The 18,477-nt window shown below is 48.5% G+C and overlaps 2 protein-coding genes across 4 annotated transcripts in view; one reads left to right on the top strand and one right to left on the bottom strand.

Moving 5' to 3' along the window:
- LOC147016196 (uncharacterized) overlaps positions 1-18,477 on the top strand; it is a 142,726-nt gene that overhangs the window by 22,045 nt on the left and 102,204 nt on the right. The window lies entirely within an intron of this gene.
- LOC147016198 (casein kinase I-like) overlaps positions 1-18,477 on the bottom strand; it is an 83,943-nt gene that overhangs the window by 30,739 nt on the left and 34,727 nt on the right. For all 3 annotated transcript variants that reach the window (XM_085849019.1, XM_085849020.1, XM_085849021.1), the window contains one exon: positions 11,150-11,289. In XM_085849019.1, the coding sequence (XP_085705145.1) occupies positions 11,150-11,289 (140 nt within the window). The remainder of the gene's footprint in view (positions 1-11,149; positions 11,290-18,477) is intronic.

The raw sequence follows: 18,477 nt of genomic DNA, 5'->3' as shown, positions 1-18,477 counted from the left end.
AATGGTTGGCAGCTCAAACTCAGGACCCTTTGGTCCCAAGTCAGCCAACTTAACCGCTAAGCCAACACCAAGCTGTTCAAGTATATTATTCAATTTAAAGGTTGTATGAAAAAAATTTAATTACAGAAGTTTAGTGCCGTTGAGGCAGTGTCTTTTACAACACCTTATCCAACACGTTACATGAGTTCTTCGCGCCTGTTTGTGTCCTTTATGACGTCCTTAAAAACAGTTTCCTGTTTGGAATGATTTTCAATTTTGTTTGACTGCCAGGTTGACAAACAGAGTTAAAAAGATTGATCTTACTCCTCACTGCGCGTGTGCGATCGGGACAAATTCAGAGGGAAAGTATTGTAAAACTACAGGTTTGTTTTCCGATTCATATTCAAAATACAGTGGAAAATCGATATAACGCTAAGCGGTTTAGCGCTTGTACTGATATAACGCTCATAGACCTTGGACCCCAAAAAATACTACTATTTCATGTTTAAAGGCAAAAAAGTGAGAAAATAGAGACAAAGTTAGTCCAAAATAGCGCTAAGTGGTGAAAAAAATTCAAACTGTCATCGCCCTGTGTTGAGTTGACATGTGGTTTGAAAATACTCACGAGCTCTTATCTTCTCGCACCTTTCCTGGATAAATGGCAAAGCTGAGATGAACAAAATCAATTCAATTCAAATCATCATAGCATCCGTATCTCCTGTAACTCACTTGACCGCTTCGTCATCAACCCCAACAATCCAAGATGGCGGAAGTACATGTCCACGTGTTTTGGCTCTGGTTTGTATGTAATATAAAATATTTTCACTGCATCAGTATAGCGCTGTATCATTTATAACACCCTAGTCGGTTTGGACCCCACCAGTGAGCGTTATATCGATTTTCCACTGTATAACAATCAATTTAAATCAAATTGTTCCTCGATCATAAACCGACGTTTGTGGACGGATGGACAGACAAGACAGATGTCAACCGATTGCTTAACCCCTGCTTTTTCCTTCATGAGCACGGGGTAACAAAGAAAAACGGGGACTGTAAGCGAGTGACGGTCTTCATCACCTTTGAATGCTGTTAGAATTGGAGGGAGGATGACAAGCATGTAATAACATCACATGGAATCCAAAACAGCACAGCACACAACCACCTTACCTTCGTGATAATGTGGATGGAGTCTTTTAGGTACACATGTGAAAACGGCTTGCTTTACACACACACACACACACACACACACACACACACACACACACACACACACACACACACACACACACACACACACACACACACACACACACACACACACACACACACACACACACACACACACACACACGTAAATGTTGGTGTATTAAAAAAGTCTAAATTGGTATGTGATGTCCACATCACAATTGGCAAATCACACTCAAGGAACTTTATTCTGCAAATACATTCTGATAAGGGGTCATTTATTTATTACCTACAGCTGGGATTGGGAGAAGGGTGTGGTTAATTAAGAAAATTGCAATTGAGAGAAGGAAGCCAAGTGGGAAGGACAGGAGATACAAAGGATAGTCGAGGAGTGCAAGGATAGTGAGGAACGAAGGCTTGGAAAGATAAAGAGTGAGGGGTGGGAATTGAAGAGGAATTTTTTTTGATTACGGGGCAGGGGTGGGGGGCATGATAACTGACCTGTTTAACATAATAATAATAATAATAATAATAATAGCAATAATAATAATAATAATCGCAAAGCATGGTGGGAGATAGATCTCTTAACGATTCTGTTTAAGACGTGGAATAAAATCGAAAATCCCATTGTTCATGAATGAACCAAAAGCAAAGTGAGAAATGTGAACATTTCTCTTCGATACAATGATGCACAGCTATATACCGGTGAGGGTCCCCCGAGCATGCTCGGATCACAATGTGGAGTACATAACTTCAGCGTCACCTCGTAATGAAAACAAATGAACGATTGCAGTAAAGGGCAATTCCAGATTCCAAAAATAACTTTTTCCAGGCCAGGGCTTCTGTGAACCTAAATATGTCCCCAAACAGGCTGGCTGATGTCTTGGTGTTTGGTCCTTGCTTTGACCAATGCTCCACATAAAGTGGGAGTGTTGAGCAAGGCCAAAACAACCCTAACCATCACTCCTATGGGCTTATTCTCAATCATGAAGACAAAGGCCAAAAGCTTCACCAAGCATGGAAGCCCTCAAAGCAACTACATCAGCACAGCAACGGTGCCACGCCAGCTTACTCCGGATGAAACCGAATGATGTTATTGCACTTATGAGTCTAGTGTTTGAAACAAGGATGGCAAGAGTGGGTTAAGAAACTGCCTTCAATTCAGATATAATCACCTTAAACTTGAGGGGGGGCACTCGGTAGAGTGCAAAACCTCCGCCGCCAATACTGTTGGGTCACTCAAGTGAACCTGATATCCTATTCATTCAATTTGATGTCACAGTGCTCACAGAGTTATAGTTTGCAACTTTCCCTTTTACATACTCAATTCATTCGTCATAACTACATTCCTTGAGACAGAAATTGATTTTATGTGGGTATATCCACCTGAAGTTCCAAAATCAGCCGCAATTATAATTTTGGCATGTTTTTTGTTGGAAATCACTTATAACATGTAGAAATGCAAAAAAAAAAATCAAATATTTTTTCAAAATGGCCAAAACGGATCACACTCTACTGAACCACGATTGAATAAACTAAACTTGATTGACGCGCATGTAGAAATGCCCAAAAAAAAAAAAATCGAAATTTTTTTGAAAAAAAGTTGCAAAATTGTTTTTTTTTTCTCTATTTTTTTGGGGGCGGGGGGGGGGGATTGGAAATCACTTAAAACACATAGAAATGCAAAAACAAAAATTCAAATATTTTTTCAAAATGGCCACTATAACGGCCATATTGGACTTTGGACCAAGTCCAAAATCTAATGGCATGATCCTTGGACCATACCAAATCCCCCCACCACGTTTCGTCGAAATCCGTCGAGGAGTTTTTCCGTAATACTGTTCACAAACAAACAAACAAGCAGTCATAGACTGGTACTTACGAAATTGTCAACTTGACCTCTGACTTTGTCTAATAAAAGCTGTCTCAAGAGAAGGTAGAGACGCAAACCAGAAGTTGCTACGATGATTCTGTACCAAACCATCAAAAATCGTAGCGTCGACCGAAGCAAAAATCTCCATTTCTCCACGCAATTATTTTATATTATTTTATCAAAGTCACAAAACCGTAATATTCGGCCATCCACCAACAATCTTTGCATAATCCGACGGCTTAGCGGGTCAGGCATGCGACGATAACCTTTATTGGGATAAAAAATGACTTTTAAACACCATCTTTATCGAAAACACCGTCAGTGCGCACACACAAAACCTTTACGTGACTCAACGACGCGTCTGCTCGAGCGCGCTGCATCATGGGACGACCCGTGACGCGTCGAGTGAAATATTTTTTATACAATCTTAAAACGTCTCCAAAACATCCGATTTTTACCAGAATTTCAACAACCAAGTTTTAAGCGTCCAAAGCGATCGCAAAAACCGAAGACAAAATTAAAATCGAAGTTAAAACGAACTCGTAACGTCGAGCGAAGCAAAAATCCCAATTTCTCCACGCAATTATTCAATATTATTTTATCAAAGTCACAAAACCGTAATATTCGGCCATCCACCAACAATCTTTACATAATCCGACGGCTCAGCGAGTCAGGCATGCGACGATAACCTTTATTGGGATAAAAAATGACTTTTAAACACCATCTTTATCGAAAACACCGTCAGCGCACACGGAAAACCTTAACGTGACTCAACGACGCGTCTGCTCGAGCGCACTGCATCATGGGACGACCCGTGACGCGTCGAGTGAAATATTTTTTATACAATCTTAAAACGTCTCCAAAACATCCGATTTTTAGCAGAATTTCAACAACCAAGTTTTAAGCGTCCGAAGCGATCGCAAAAACCGAAGACAAAATTAAAATCAAAGTTAAAACGAACTCGTAACGTCGAGCGAAGCAAAAATACTCCATTTCTCCAAATTAATTTACGGAATTATGTTTGACCTCACTGTGACCTTGACCTATGACAGATTTTGACCAAAATCTAATCAGCGCTAGCCATCACCCTCCTGAATCACGTGGTGTAATTTGACATTGGGAGCTTCTTCCGTTCTCGAGTTATCGTGCCTACAAACAAACAAACAAACAAGCAGTCATAGACTGGTACTTACGAAATCGTCAACTTGACCTCTGACCTTGTCTAATAAAAGCTGTCTCAAGAGAAGGTAGCGACGCAAACCAGAAGTTTCTACGATGATTCTGTTCCAAACCATCAAAAATCGAATGTTTGACCTCACTGTGACCTTGACCGTTGACCGATTTTGACCAAAATCTAATCAGCACTAGCCATCACCCTCCTGAATCACGTGGTGTAATTTGCCATTAGTAGCTTCTTCCGTTCGAGTTATCGTGCCTACAAACAAACAAACAAACAAACTAACAGAAACGGAAGTCATCAATACACTTACGAAATCTTTAGATTTCGTAAGTAACAAACAGAAACGGAAGTCATCAATATACTTTCGAAATCTTTAGATTTTGTAAGTCACAAACACACAAGCAAACACACAAACAGAAACGGAAGTGATCAATATACTTACGAAATCTTAAGATTTCGTAAGTAACAAGCCGTCATAGACTGGTACTTACGAAATTGTCAACTTGACCTCTGACCTTGTCAAATAAAAGCTGTCTCTCGAGAAGGTAGCGATGCAAACCAGAAATTTCGACAATGATTCTGTACCAAACCATCAAAAATCGAATGTTTGACCTCACTGTGACCTTGACCTTTGACCGATTTGACCACAATCTAATCAGCGCTAGCCATCACCCTCCTGAATTACATGGTGTAATTTGACATTGGTAGCTTCTTCTGTTCTCGAGTTATCGTGCCTACAAACACGCACGCACGCACGCACACACGCACACACGCACACACGCACACGCACACACACACAAACAGAGGGTGGAAATCATCAATATACTTACGAAATCTTTAGATTTCGTAAGTAACAAACAAGCAGTCATAGATTGGTACTTACGAAATCGTCAACTTGACCTCTGACCTTGTCTAATAAAAGCTGTCTCTCGAGAAGGTAGCGACGCAAACCAGAAGTTTCTACGATGATTCTGTACCAAACCATCAAAAATCGAATGTTTGACCTCACTGTGACCTTGACCTTTGACCGATTTTGACCAAAATCTAATCAGCACGAGCCATCACCCTCCTGAATTACATGGTGTAATTTGACATTGGTAGCTTCTTCTGTTCTCGAGTTATCGTGCCTACAAACAATCACACACACACACACACACACACACACACACACACACACACACACACACACACACACACACACACACACACACACACACACACACACACACACACACACACACACACAACGGAAGTCATCAATATACTTACAAAATCTTGATTTCGTAAGTAACAAACAAACAGACAGGGGTGAAAAGAGTAACCTCCGTCCATCTTCGATGGCGGAGGTTAAATATTGAAACGAAACAGGAAGGACAGAGAGTACTCACCTTTGAACTGTTTAGCCTCTGTTTAATTCCCAACCCAACTACAAACCATCATTCTGGCACCTTGCAGGCAAAGAAATGCAACGATGAGTACGCCCTCCTTCATTAGAGAGCTCAAGCCGGTTCCCCTGTCTGCCTGCATTTGCTCGTGCATATTAAAATATCTTGTACCTTGGCCAACTCAAATCAACGCCTTGATATATTGGAGGTGTTTCCCAAACAGCTGCACCCCTCCGAAATGATGTAACCATGCATGCACGGACTACTCATGACGACGACGAACCAGGCTGCAGAGAAAACGGCGCATGTTATCAAAGAGAATCAGGAGGTCGGCCTCAGGACCAAGAGATTTGCAGCACGAGATAAATTATCTGGACATGCTCGAGATTATCCACAACACACAGCATCTTGAACCTGCTGCCTGAAGCTACTGAAATTGATAAAATAAGTCATTTTCAAATGGGGGGGGGGGGTGAGAGGGAGAAAGGGGTCATCAATACATTACACATACACAAAAACGGTGAAACCTTGACAAATGTCACACCCCACCACACACCCCTTCCTGTTGAATGTCAGTGCATTAAAAATTCCTTCCCCAAGCCAACGTTACAATAAACCCCTTCCACCCCATTACTCAATCCACTTGATCCAACTTTGCAAAGTGTTTCATTCCTCAGTTCTGCATACAACTGGAGAGTTCATAGGGACAACTTACCCCGCACTGTTCCTGCACCACAGGAACTGTGTGGGGCAAGGTGTTCTACCCTGAGATATGGAATTGATTAAAAAAACTAATTCCGGAAGTTTCCCACCGTTGACATGGTGTCCATTACACGACCTTATCAAACTCGTCCAGGAGCATGGACCAAAAATTTTGACTCGATTCAACTTCCGCTACATCTAAATTTTGATTTGACAGAGTGCTAAGAAGAGTCCTCCTAGAAGCCCAGATGGTATAAGTTTTTATCTGGAAGCCACTTTATAAGCTCGGTGTGGGGCAGGTTACCATTGAAAACCTTGGTGTGGGGGAAAACATAACCACTGATAACTTTGTCAATTTTCAACCGATTACAGTGTTTTTCGTACCATTGTGTTTGTCTTTTAATGCACAGGGATAAGCAGATACCAGAATTATAACAGTGGCTCAGATATGGGGTCTCTCAGGGTTAAAAGATCATGTGACGGGAATGCTTCACCAAAATCACATTTATGATTTGCCAAATTTAAATACAGACCACTACAGGAATATGAGCTCACCTGGACTTTAGTCCGGTGAACGTATGCGATCGAGCAGTGTCCATAGGTGAGTGAGTGAGTGAGTCAGTCAGTCAGTCAGTTATCGCTTGAACCAAACACACAATTTTGATAAACTTGGCCACAAGTTTCAGATCTGATGCCTAACGAAAGTGTATTGACTGGATCAAAATCTACGCTCATTAAAGGGGTTTGAGCCCCCCAAGATAGGTATTTGCTTTCTTATCCAAAACTACATACACAATTTTGATGAAACCCAACCACAACCTTCATCACTCGTGATGTACCAAAGTTTGTTCATGGTATCAATCAAAATCAGGGTCTGAGGGGGTCTATGGAGGAAGATTACAGTGGGTTTGCCCCCCCCCCCACAAAAAAGAGGTATTTGCTTTCTTCTCAGAAACGACACACACAATTCTGATGAAAGTTGATTACAACCTTCATCACCCATGATGTACCAAAAATTGTTCACGGCATTAAAACACACAGACGGAGATCAAGATGGCTGGATCGAGCCTGGGGAGTCATGGATTCACTGGATCATTGTATGTGGCACTGTCAGTACCGATGCAGCAGGATGAAACTCAGAGTCTTCAGGTCCTTGGTGCTTCCAGTCTTGCTCTATGGCTGTGAGACTTGGACCCTGACAAAGGATCTGAGATGAAGACTTAATTCCTTTGGTACGGGGTCTCTTTAGAGAATCCTTGGCCATCGCTGGTCAGATTTTGTGTCCGAGCGGTTGCTGAGAGATATTCAAATGAGATTTGTTACCTGTATAGTCCATGAGTGTCAGTTGCGGCTGTATGGACATGTGGCTCGTTTTCCTGACACTGATCCTGCTCACCAGATTCTCTCAGCGGAACACTTTGTCATTGGTTTTTTGTTGTTTTTAATATTCCCATCTGAATGTGCAAGAGAGTAAGGCACTGTTGCAAGTTCATAACTGAGGACCTCTTTCAAATTTATGTCCCTGGACAGAGATGACAAGATGTCTCAATGGATCACAGTCAGCAGCCACTGTGATGGTTTGTCATCGGCAATCTTCATTACTTTCGTCTTTGCCAGAGTGTCGAATGTATGGATCTTGATATCTGGTGTGGCATGCCAGAAAACCACTTTGCTTGTTTTGAGACATCTTGTCATCTCTGTCCAGGGACATAAATTTGAAAGAGGTCCTCAGATTTGAAAAACCATCACAGTGGCTGCTGACTGTGATCCATTGAGACATCTTGTCATCTCTGTCCAGGGACATAAATTTGAAAAACAACAAAGAACCAATGACAGGGAGCTTCGTGAGTGGAGAAGGCCAACGGGATGACCGTGTGCCTCGTGGTTGCAGCAGATTGATCGGCATCTCAAGGAGATGGGGATGGGCTAGACATCTGCCTGGGGGGTGGCCAGACGGAGGCCCCTGGAGTGGATGCAGTGACGTACTGCTCCAGCACATGCTCCCACACCTAAACTAACCTATTAAAAAAAAAACATCAGGGTCGAAGGATGTCTGCGGGGGGTTTGAGTGACTGTTGCTCCTGATCCAGGTGATCTCCAGGACGTGCAGTCCTATTTTTATGTTTAATTTGCCATTTCATCTGTTTATAAAAGAGAATAATCACCAGACTACAAAGCAATAGCTTAACTTCAAATGGACATGGCTATTGCAGACAAAGGAGGGCATCGGGTGTCGTCTTCTACCTCCAAAGCGGAAGAAATATACGAACTTTGATCATTGTATTATCTGTCAGACAGATACTGATGAAACGCTGAGAAGATCCCAAGAGTAGTCACTTAAGACTCATATTTCAGCATTGGAAACATGTGATGATGACGTCTTTGACAACTTCAGACCATTCATAGACCGTCTTGCTGACCTACCCTGTATTTGGCACTACGAGTGTTACGAATCATGTGCAAGGCACAAAATTTGCGCTCGTTCGAAGAGGAAAGTATGCTTCATCTCCATGACCATCAGAAGAATCTGTCAGTCGTGGTAGCGGCTCCTGGGGTTCTGCTGAGACATCAAGGGTGACCCAGTTAAAAGCAACCCCCATTTACTGGTCTAAGTTACTCTTTGGTAAAAACAAAACGCACAAGAAGGTGAAGATGGTGACGGGCCAGTACTTTTCAAGCTGCTGATGCCATCCTGAATGCTGCAGAAGAACAGTGTGACTTCTACCTCGTGGCATCAACAACAATCTGGTTGCTGCAGAAGCCAAATACCACAAAGTGTGCTCTCCTCGTATGTCAGCAAGACAAACCTGAAGTTTACCGGATACGAGGAGGAGATGTGGGAAACCACATACGCCACAGCTTTAAGTGAACCATAGGCAGAAATTGGACCCAATATTGAGGCAGGCAAGGCCTTCCATATGGGGTTACTGCTGGCCAAATACAAGGCAGGCCCTGTTGAAAGAGAAAGGTGTGAACTCAGTATCCTCTGCTGGTCAGCAACTCAAACTGTGACTGAAAAAAAAACACTTTCACAGAGACATTGCATTCCACCAGTCATAGGACCGCTACCTGTCTGAGTTGCTGTACTCCAGCTCCATTTCTCTGCACGACATCATCAATGCTGCTTACCAGAAGGCTGCTTCGACAATCGTGGAACAACCAACTGACTGCCCCGATACACCGACACTTGCCAATGATGAACACATACATTTATTGTACCGAACGGCAAAACTGATAAAAGCTGAAATCAGTGTCAAGTCTGAGAGAGGTGAAAGAGAGATGAAGGAGATGAAGGGGATGTTCTTAAGTTGCTGTCCACCATCACATCAGGCCTCATGACCGACCGTTTCTTATTCGATGGAGAAGAAAATGACGATAAAACCCTGCCACTGACAAACATTGCCACAGGAGTGGTAATGCCTCCAGATCATGCAAAGTGTCCACTCCAATCCTACGAGTTAAGTGAAGCACATATGAAGACGTTGAAGAACAATGGTTCAAAACAAGCAAAGTGGTTTTCTGGCATGCCACACCAGATATCAAGATCCATACATTCGACACTCTGGCAAAGACGAAAGTAATGAAGATTGCCGATGACAAACCATCACAGTGGCTGCTGACTGTGATCCATTGAGACATCTTGTCATCTCTGTCCAGGGACATAAATTTGAAAGAGGTCCTCAGTTATGAACTTGCAACAGTGCCTGACTCTCTTGCACATTCAGATGGGAATATTAAAAACAACAAAAAACCAATGACAAAGTGTTCTGCTGTCGGAGCTAGTGTTCTTCTCTCTTTTCTCTCCACCACCGACTCAGAGCATGTAAGCAGCACCTTTGATTGATGTCATGGCTTTGGTGTAGATGTTGAAGGATGGTGGTACTTCAGGGACGGAAGACAGGCGGTTCCAATGACAAAAGAGGGATGTGAGAATTTGGTACTGCTGGCATCAGACGACAAGCAAGCAAGCCGATACCAGAATACTGCAGCATGCAGATCATGATCACAGAAGGATAGCGATTCATTCCCCTGACTGATGTGGCTTCACTGTGTATTGCACACTTCGACAGTCTTGTTTCTGATGAACTGTGGTTCCATACTGGTATTAAGGACAAACTAAGATACGTCCCCATGCACAAGGTGGCTGCCGCATTGGGTCTCTGTTTGTGTGATGCTATGCCTGCAGTCCACGCACTGACCGGGTGTGATTCGACCAGTTGAATGTGTGGGATTGACAAGAAGAAATCTTTTGACACAATGTAGGAGCAAACAGCATCGGAATGGCATGTCTAAGTTGCACAAAAATACTACACGTGTGGAAGACACCATCTTGGGATGTGAAGCTTTTCTGTGCAATGTGCACACAAAAAATGAAAAGGCTGGTTCCAAAGCAGATGCCGTTTGGCACTGGTTATTCTGTCAGAAGGGGCAGAAGAATGACAGGCAACCTGCAATCTATCATTTGGAGGAAAGCACTGAATGCCATGCAATGCTTGCCTGCACCCAAGAAACATGGGTGGAGCATCTCAGATGTTTTGATGACGAAGGACCCAGCACCCCAACGTCTGGGAGAGCTTACATATGGACGACAGCACTTCACTGCTGTACTCCATGATAATCATCAGTTTCACAATTTTTCAGATATCCAACGAACATAGATTAGAGAACAAACTGCATGCTCATTTCACACCGGGCAATCCGAGGCACAACACATCGAGTGAACACCAATCTGAGTGTCACACTTTCATTGCTGTAAGAGCACCATGAGCTCATTCCATGTTCCCAGCCGGACGAGCGTTAACTACAAGAATGGCCACATCAAACACAAATGACAATGACACGTACCTCTGCTCAATGCCCAGGTGCGCGTTGATGGAAGCATAGCGAGCCGTCCCCGTTAGGTTCTTGTCCTCCCGGTATGGGATGTGCTGTCGCGTGCGGTTGTCACGGTACTTTTTTGCCAAACCAAAGTCGATGAGAAAAAGCTGTAGTTGGTGTGCAAATGGAACACACCAAATTTGAAGAGCAAAGGAGAGGGAGAAGAGGAGAGGAGAGAATGGGGAGGGGGAGAGGAGAGAAAGGGGAGGGGGAGAGGAGAGAAAGGGAAGAGGTAAATGGGAGTGGAGGAGAATATGCAATTGAGAGGGAAGGGAGAAAGAGAGAGAAAGAGTAAATTTTTTTTTTTAAGACATCAACAAAGCATTGTAACAAACTTCTTTCACACATCAAATAACAAATAACCTTATAAATGAGCAACAAGCAAACCACACACATGAACACAGAACATTCAAACATCCCAGACAACACGTTTTATCAGCTTCTTTCAAAAGCAGCAAAACTACTCGAGCAGTTTGAAAGGAGTGGACACGTATAAACACCACAATTACAACGGCATAACCGATGTTGTATTACTGGCTCCTTAAAGAGCCACTGATACACCAAATCACAAATGAAACGCACAAAACAACACACAAACACCAGCCTGGTCTCATCATATCATGCTTATTCACACGAGACCGGAAGTGGCCCAAATGATCATCTTAAGAGTGCTGATGATGTTCATCGATTAAGGAAGAAAAAAAAAGAAAAAAAAAGAAAAAAAGAATATCCACAGATACAACAAGCTGTTTGTTTAGTGCTACTTTAAAGGTCCACAGAATGATAAATTCACGTTTGGTTGAATGAATAAATATGGCTTCACTGAACACTTAATCATTGTTTCTTTCTTGAATAAATATCTTTAAACGAAGATTTTAATGTTTTTATTTGTTTGTGTCTTTGTAAGCTCGATTGCTCCCGCTGCCCAAAAAATGCCAATGGGATTACGTAATCATCAAGTGACCTGCTAAATCCACTTCAGAACACTTTTGCTTCCGAGATGGGGTTTACGTGCGGCCAAAGTAAGCTTATACGTAGAAACACCCGAATCACATCATCGACTAAAGAAACATTTGAAGCGATTAAAAGCCAATCTGATCTCACACATGAAAATTAGAGATCATTGTAATCTAATGGAAAGGAAGAAAAAGGTCAGAAAAGCATCAGAAACTGAGGGTAAGTAGCGAACTGTTACCCAGGCAGTTGTACAGTTTTGTTCAATCAGTGTTAATTAAGGTGTTGTACATCATTCACTCAGTACGTGTACATTGTGAGGATAGTCCCATCCGGCATGGTAATAAGTCGTGCCACTGGTGTCCACAACTGTTTACCCTTTTGCTTTTAAGTGAGCGCATCATGACTACAAGAATTACATTGAAATACCACTAAACTCCACATTTACCACGTTCTCGCTGTACGATTTACCACTTACCAGTTGTTATTGCCAAGTTTCTCTTTGACATCCCAATTGTTGTGAATGCCAGGTATATCATGAACGATGTCATCCCCGATTTCCACCTCAGATTCATCCATGTATGGTCTAACAGCACCTTCTATGTCATGATTTTGTCTATCGTCATAATCATGGGATTCTTGATCAGAATATTATTCATAAAATTCATTTTCTGACGAGTCTGAAGTGAGTTGTGCAGCCATTATTCTTTGAGTGCTGGGACAACTATACTGGTGATGACGTCACACAGATGACACAATGGCCATGGAGGTTTTCTGGAATTTTTATGGGTACTACCAGCCATGTTTAACAGCTCAAAAATTATTAGAACTAAAAACCATGTTCAGTTCTTTGTTTACAACTTACAAATCAACATCATCCCATTAAAAAAAATTCTTAATAAATAAATCGCATCAATGACTGAAGAAAGCAGTGGCATATTTACTATGATGAGAAATGACCAAAACCCATTAGAATCACCCTTTGGAAACCTTTAGCATTATACTTTAGAATTACCCATTATAACCCTTTAGAATTACACATTATAACCCTTTAGAATTACACATTATAACCCTGAAGAATTACCCATTTTAACCCTTTAGAATTACCCATTATAACCCTTTAGAATTACACTTTGGAACCCCTGAGAACTACCTTTTGGAAGCCCTTAGAATCATCCTTTGGAAACCTTCAGCATTACACTTTGGAACCCTCTGGAATTACCCATTATAACCCTTTAGAATTACCCATTATAACCCTTTGAGAATTACCCATTATAACCCTTTAGAATTACCCTTTTGAACCCCTCAGAATTATACTTTAGAATTACCCTTTGGAAGCCCTGAGAATTACACTTTGGAACACCTGAGAATTACCCTTTGGAACCCCTGAGAATTACCCTTTGGAACTCTTGAGAATTACCCTTTGGAACCCCTGAGAATTACCCTTTTGGACCGCTCAGAATTATACTTTAGAATTACCCTTTGGAACCGCTTAGAATTACCCTTTGGAAACCCTTAGAATCATCCTTTGGAACCCCTGAGAATTACCCTTTGGAACCCCTTAGAATCATCCTTTGGAAACATTCATCATTACACTTTGGAACCCTCGAGAATTACCCATTATAACCCGTTAGAATTACCCTTTGGAACCCATCAGAATTCCACTTTAGAATTACCCTTTGGAACCCCTTAGAACTACCCTTTGGAACCCCTTAGAATTATCTTTTGGAACCCTTTACAATTACCCTTTGAAACCCCTTAGAATTACCCTTTGGAACCCTTCAAAATTACCCCTTGGAACCATTCAGAGCTAGTATAAAACACATCAAAAATGATGGGTTGGAATTATTTTATTCAAAATATTCAGACAGGAAGTTATGATGTTTTGGAGCAAGAAAGAGAATTATATTAACACACAAGTATAAATGTTACCCTATATTCTTTATCTTCTGGTACCTTTGATTTTGAGGGTATAGCCTCATGAGCGTGACAAAGCCTGAAGTCTCGGCCAAGCGTCAGGTGTGCGTGTCGGTCTGTGCGTGCGTGCGTGCGTGTCGGTCTGTGCGTGCGTGCGTGCGTGCGTGTCGGTCTGTGCGTGCGTGCGTGCGTGCGTGTCGGTCTGTGCGTGCGTGCGTGCGTGCGTGTCGGTCTGTGCGTGCGTGCGTGCGTGTCGGTCTGTGCGTGCGTGCGTGCGTGTCGGTCTGTGCGTGCGTGCGTGCGTGTCGGTCTGTGCGTGCGTGCGTGCGTGTCGGTCTGTGCGTGCGTGCGTGCGTGTCGGTCTGTCGCGTGCGTGCGTCGCGTGTCGGTCTGTCGCGTGCGTCGCGTGCGTGTCGGTCTGTCGCGTGCGTCGCGTGCGTGTCGGTCTGTCGCGTCGCGTGCGTGCGTGTCGGTCTGTCGCGTGCGTGCGTCGCGTGTCGGTCTGTCGCGTCGCGTCGCGTCGCGTGTCGGTCTGTCGCGTCGTCGCGTCGTCGCGCGATGTCGTCGCGTCGCGTCGTCGTCGCGCGTGTCGGTCTGTCGCGTCGCGTCGCGTCGCGTCTGTCGCGTCGTGCGTCGCGTCGCGTCGTCGTCTGTCGCGTCGCGTCGCGTCGCGTGTGATCTGTCGCGTGCGTCGTCGTGCGTGTGTCAGTCGCGTCGCGTGCGTCGTCGTGTCGGTCTGTCGCGTCGCGTGTGCGTGTCGGTCTGTCGCGTCGTCGCGTGCGTGTCGGCGTCGCGTCGCGTCGTCGTCGCGTCGTCGCGTCTGTGCGTCGCGTCGTCGTGTCGGTCTGTCGCGTGCGTGCGTGCGTGTCGGTCTGTCGCGTCGCGTGCGTGCGTGTCGGTCTGTCGCGTGCGTCGCGTGCGTGTCGGTCTGTCGCGTGCGTGCGTCGCGTGTCGGTCTGTCGCGTGCGTCGCGTGCGTGTCGGTCTGTCGCGTGCGTGCGTGCGTGCGTGTCGGTCTGTCGCGTGCGTGCGTGCGTGTCGGTCTGTGCGTGCGTCGCGTGCGTGTCGGTCTGTCGCGTGCGTCGCGTCGCGTGTCGGTCTGTCGCGTGCGTCGCGTCGCGTGCGTGTCGGTCTGTCGCGTGCGTCGTGCGTGCGTGTCGGTCTGTCGCGTGCGTCGCGTGCGTGTCGGTCTGTCGCGTGCGTCGCGTCGTCGCGTGTCGGTCTGTCGCGTGCGTCGCGTGCGTGTCGGTCTGTCGCGTCGCGTCGCGTCGCGTGTCGGTCTGTCGCGTCGTGCGTCGCGTCGCGTGTCGGTCTGTCGCGTGCGTCGCGTGCGTGTCGGTCTGTCGCGTCGCGTCGCGTCGCGTGTCGGTCTGTCGCGTCGCGTCGCGTCGCGTGTCGGTCTGTCGCGTCGCGTCGCGTCGCGTGTCGGTCTGTCGCGTCGCGTCGCGTCGCGTGTCGGTCTGTCGTGCGTCGCGTCGCGTGCGTGTCGGTCTGTCGCGTGCGTCGCGTCGCGTGTCGGTCTGTCGCGTCGCGTCGCGTGCGTGTCGGTCTGTGCGTGCGTCGCGTGCGTCGTGTCGGTCTGTCGCGTCGCGTGCGTCGTGCGTGTCGGTCTGTCGCGTGCGTCGCGTGCGTGTCGGTCTGTCGCGTGCGTCGCGTCGCGTGTCGGTCTGTCGCGTGCGTGCGTGCGTGCGTGTCGGTCTGTGCGTGCGTCGTCGTGCGTGTCGGTCTGTGCGTCGCGTGCGTCGTCGTCGTGTCGGTCTGTCGCGTGCGTGCGTCGTGCGTGTCGGTCTGTCGCGTGCGTGCGTCGTGCGTGTCGGTCTGTCGCGTGCGTCGCGTCGCGTGTCGGTCTGTCGCGTCGCGTGCGTCGCGTGTCGGTCTGTCGCGTGCGTCGCGTGCGTGCGTGTCGGTCTGTCGCGTGCGTGCGTGCGTGCGTGTCGGTCTGTCGCGTGCGTGCGTGCGTGCGTGTCGGTCTGTCGCGTGCGTGCGTGCGTGCGTGTCGGTCTGTCGCGTGCGTGCGTGCGTGCGTGTCGGTCTGTCGCGTCGCGTCGCGTCGTGTCGGTCTGTCGCGTGCGTCGTCGCGTGCGTGTCGGTCTGTCGCGTCGCGTGCGTCGTGCGTGTCGGTCTGTCGCGTCGCGTCGTCGCGTGCGTGCGTGTCGGTCTGTCGCGTCGCGTCGCGTCGCGTCGCGTGTCGGTCTGTCGCGTCGCGTCGTCGTCGCGTGCGTGTCGGTCTGTCGCGTCGCGTCGCGTCGTGCGTGTCGGTCTGTCGCGTGCGTGCGTGCGTGTCGGTCTGTCGCGTGCGTGCGTCGCGTCGCGTGTCGGTCTGTCGCGTCGTGCGTCGCGTGCGTGTCGGTCTGTCGCGTCGCGTCGTGCGTCGCGTGTCGGTCTGTCGCGTCGCGTCGTCGCGTGCGTGTCGGTCTGTCGCGTCGCGTCGTCGTGCGTGTCGGTCTGTCGCGTCGCGTCGTCGCGTGCGTGTCGGTCTGTCGCGTGCGTCGCGTGCGTGCGTGTCGGTCTGTCGCGTGCGTCGCGTCGTCGCGTGTCGGTCTGTCGCGTGCGTGCGTCGCGTGTCGGTCTGTGCGTCGCGTCGCGTGCGTGTCGGTCTGTCGCGTCGCGTGCGTCGCGTCGCGTGTCGGTCTGTCGCGTGCGTCGTCGCGTCGCGTGTCGGTCTGTCGCGTCGCGTCGTCGCGTGCGTGTCGGTCTGTCGCGTGCGTCGCGTCGCGTCGTGTCGGTCTGTCGCGTCGCGTGCGTGCGTGCGTGTCGGTCTGTCGCGTGCGTGCGTGCGTGCGTGTCGGTCTGTCGCGTCGTCGCGTCGCGTGCGTGTCGGTCTGTCGCGTCGCGTCGCGTCGCGTGTCGGTCTGTCGCGTCGCGTCGCGTGCGTGCGTGTCGGTCTGTCGCGTGCGTGCGTCGTCGCGTGTCGGTCTGTGCGTGCGTGCGTCGCGTGCGTGTCGGTCTGTGCGTGCGTCGCGTGCGTGCGTGTCGGTCTGTCGCGTGCGTGCGTGCGTGCGTGTCGGTCTGTGCGTGCGTCGTCGCGTGCGTGTCGGTCTGTCGCGTGCGTGCGTGCGTGCGTCGCGTCGTCGTGTCGTCGCGTGCGTGTCGGTCTGTGCGTGCGTGCGTGCGTGCGTGTCGGTCTGTGCGTGCGTGTCGGTCTGTGCGTGCGTGCGTGTCGGTCTGTGCGTGCGTGCGTGTCGGTCTGTGCGTGCGTGCGTGTCGGTCTGTGCGTGCGTGCGTGTCGGTCTGTGCGTGCGTGTCGGTCTGTGCGTGCGTGTCGGTCTGTGCGTGCGTGTCGGTCTGTGCGTGCGTGTCGGTCTGTGCGTGCGTGTCGGTCTGTGCGTGCGTGTCGGTCTGTGCGTGCGTGTCGGTCTGTGCGTGCGTGTCTGTGCGTGCATGTCTGTGCGTGCATGTCTGTGCGTGCATGTCTGTGCGTGCATGTCTGTGCGTGCATGTCTGTGCGTGCATGTCTGTGCGTGCATGTCTGTGCGTGCATGTCTGTGCGTGCATGTCTGTGCGTGCATGTCTGTGCGTGCATGTCTGTGCGTGCATGTCTGTGCGTGCAGGTCTGTGCGTGCATGTCTGTGCGTGTCGGTCTGTGCGTGCATGTGTGCGTGTCGGTCTGTGCGTGCATGTGTGCGTGTCGGTCTGTGCGTGCATGTGTGCGTGTCGGTCTGTGCGTGCATGTGTGCGTGTCGGTCTGTGCGTGCGTGCGTGTCGGTCTGTGCGTGCGTGCGTGTCGGTCTGTGCGTGCGTGCGTGTCGGTCTGTGCGTGCGTGCGTGCGTGCGTGTCGGTCTGTGCGTGCGTGCGTGCGTGCGTGTCGGTCTGTGCGTGCGTGCGTGCGTGCGTGTCGGTCTGTGCGTGCGTGCGTGCGTGCGTGTCGGTCTGTGCGTGCGTGCGTGCGTGTCGGTCTGTGCGTGCGTGCGTGCGTGCGTGTCGGTCTGTGCGTGCGTGCGTGCGTGCGTGTCGGTCTGTGCGTGCGTGCGTGCGTGCGTGTCGGTCTGTGCGTGCGTGCGTGCGTGCGTGTCGGTCTGTGCGTGCGTGCGTGCGTGCGTGTCGGTCTGTGCGTGCGTGCGTGCGTGCGTGTCCGTCGCGTCGTGCGTGCGTCGTCGCGTGCGTGTCGGTCTGTGCGTGCGTGCGTCGTGCGTGTCGGTCTGTGCGTGCGTGCGTCGCGTCGCGTGTCGGTCTGTGCGTGCGTCGTGCGTGCGTGTCGGTCTGTGCGTGCGTCGCGTGCGTGCGTGTCGGTCGGTCTGTCGCGTGCGTCGCGTCGTCGCGTGTCGGTCTGTCGCGTGCGTCGCGTGCGTGCGTGTCGGTCTGTCGTCGCGTGCGTCGTCGTCGCGTGCGTGTCTGTCGGTCTGTGCGTCGCGTGCGTGCGTGCGTGTCGGTCTGTCGCGTGCGTCGCGTGCGTGCGTGTCGGTCTGTCGCGTGCGTCGCGTGTG

The sequence above is a fragment of the Eptatretus burgeri genome, chromosome 12 (genome assembly GCF_056783735.1).
Source record: "Eptatretus burgeri isolate ZD-2024b chromosome 12, Ebu_testis_v1, whole genome shotgun sequence".
Lineage (NCBI taxonomy): Eukaryota > Metazoa > Chordata > Myxini > Myxiniformes > Myxinidae > Eptatretus > Eptatretus burgeri.
The sequence above is the reverse complement of the archived record's forward strand: the minus strand, read 5'-3'. Positions and strand labels throughout refer to the sequence as shown.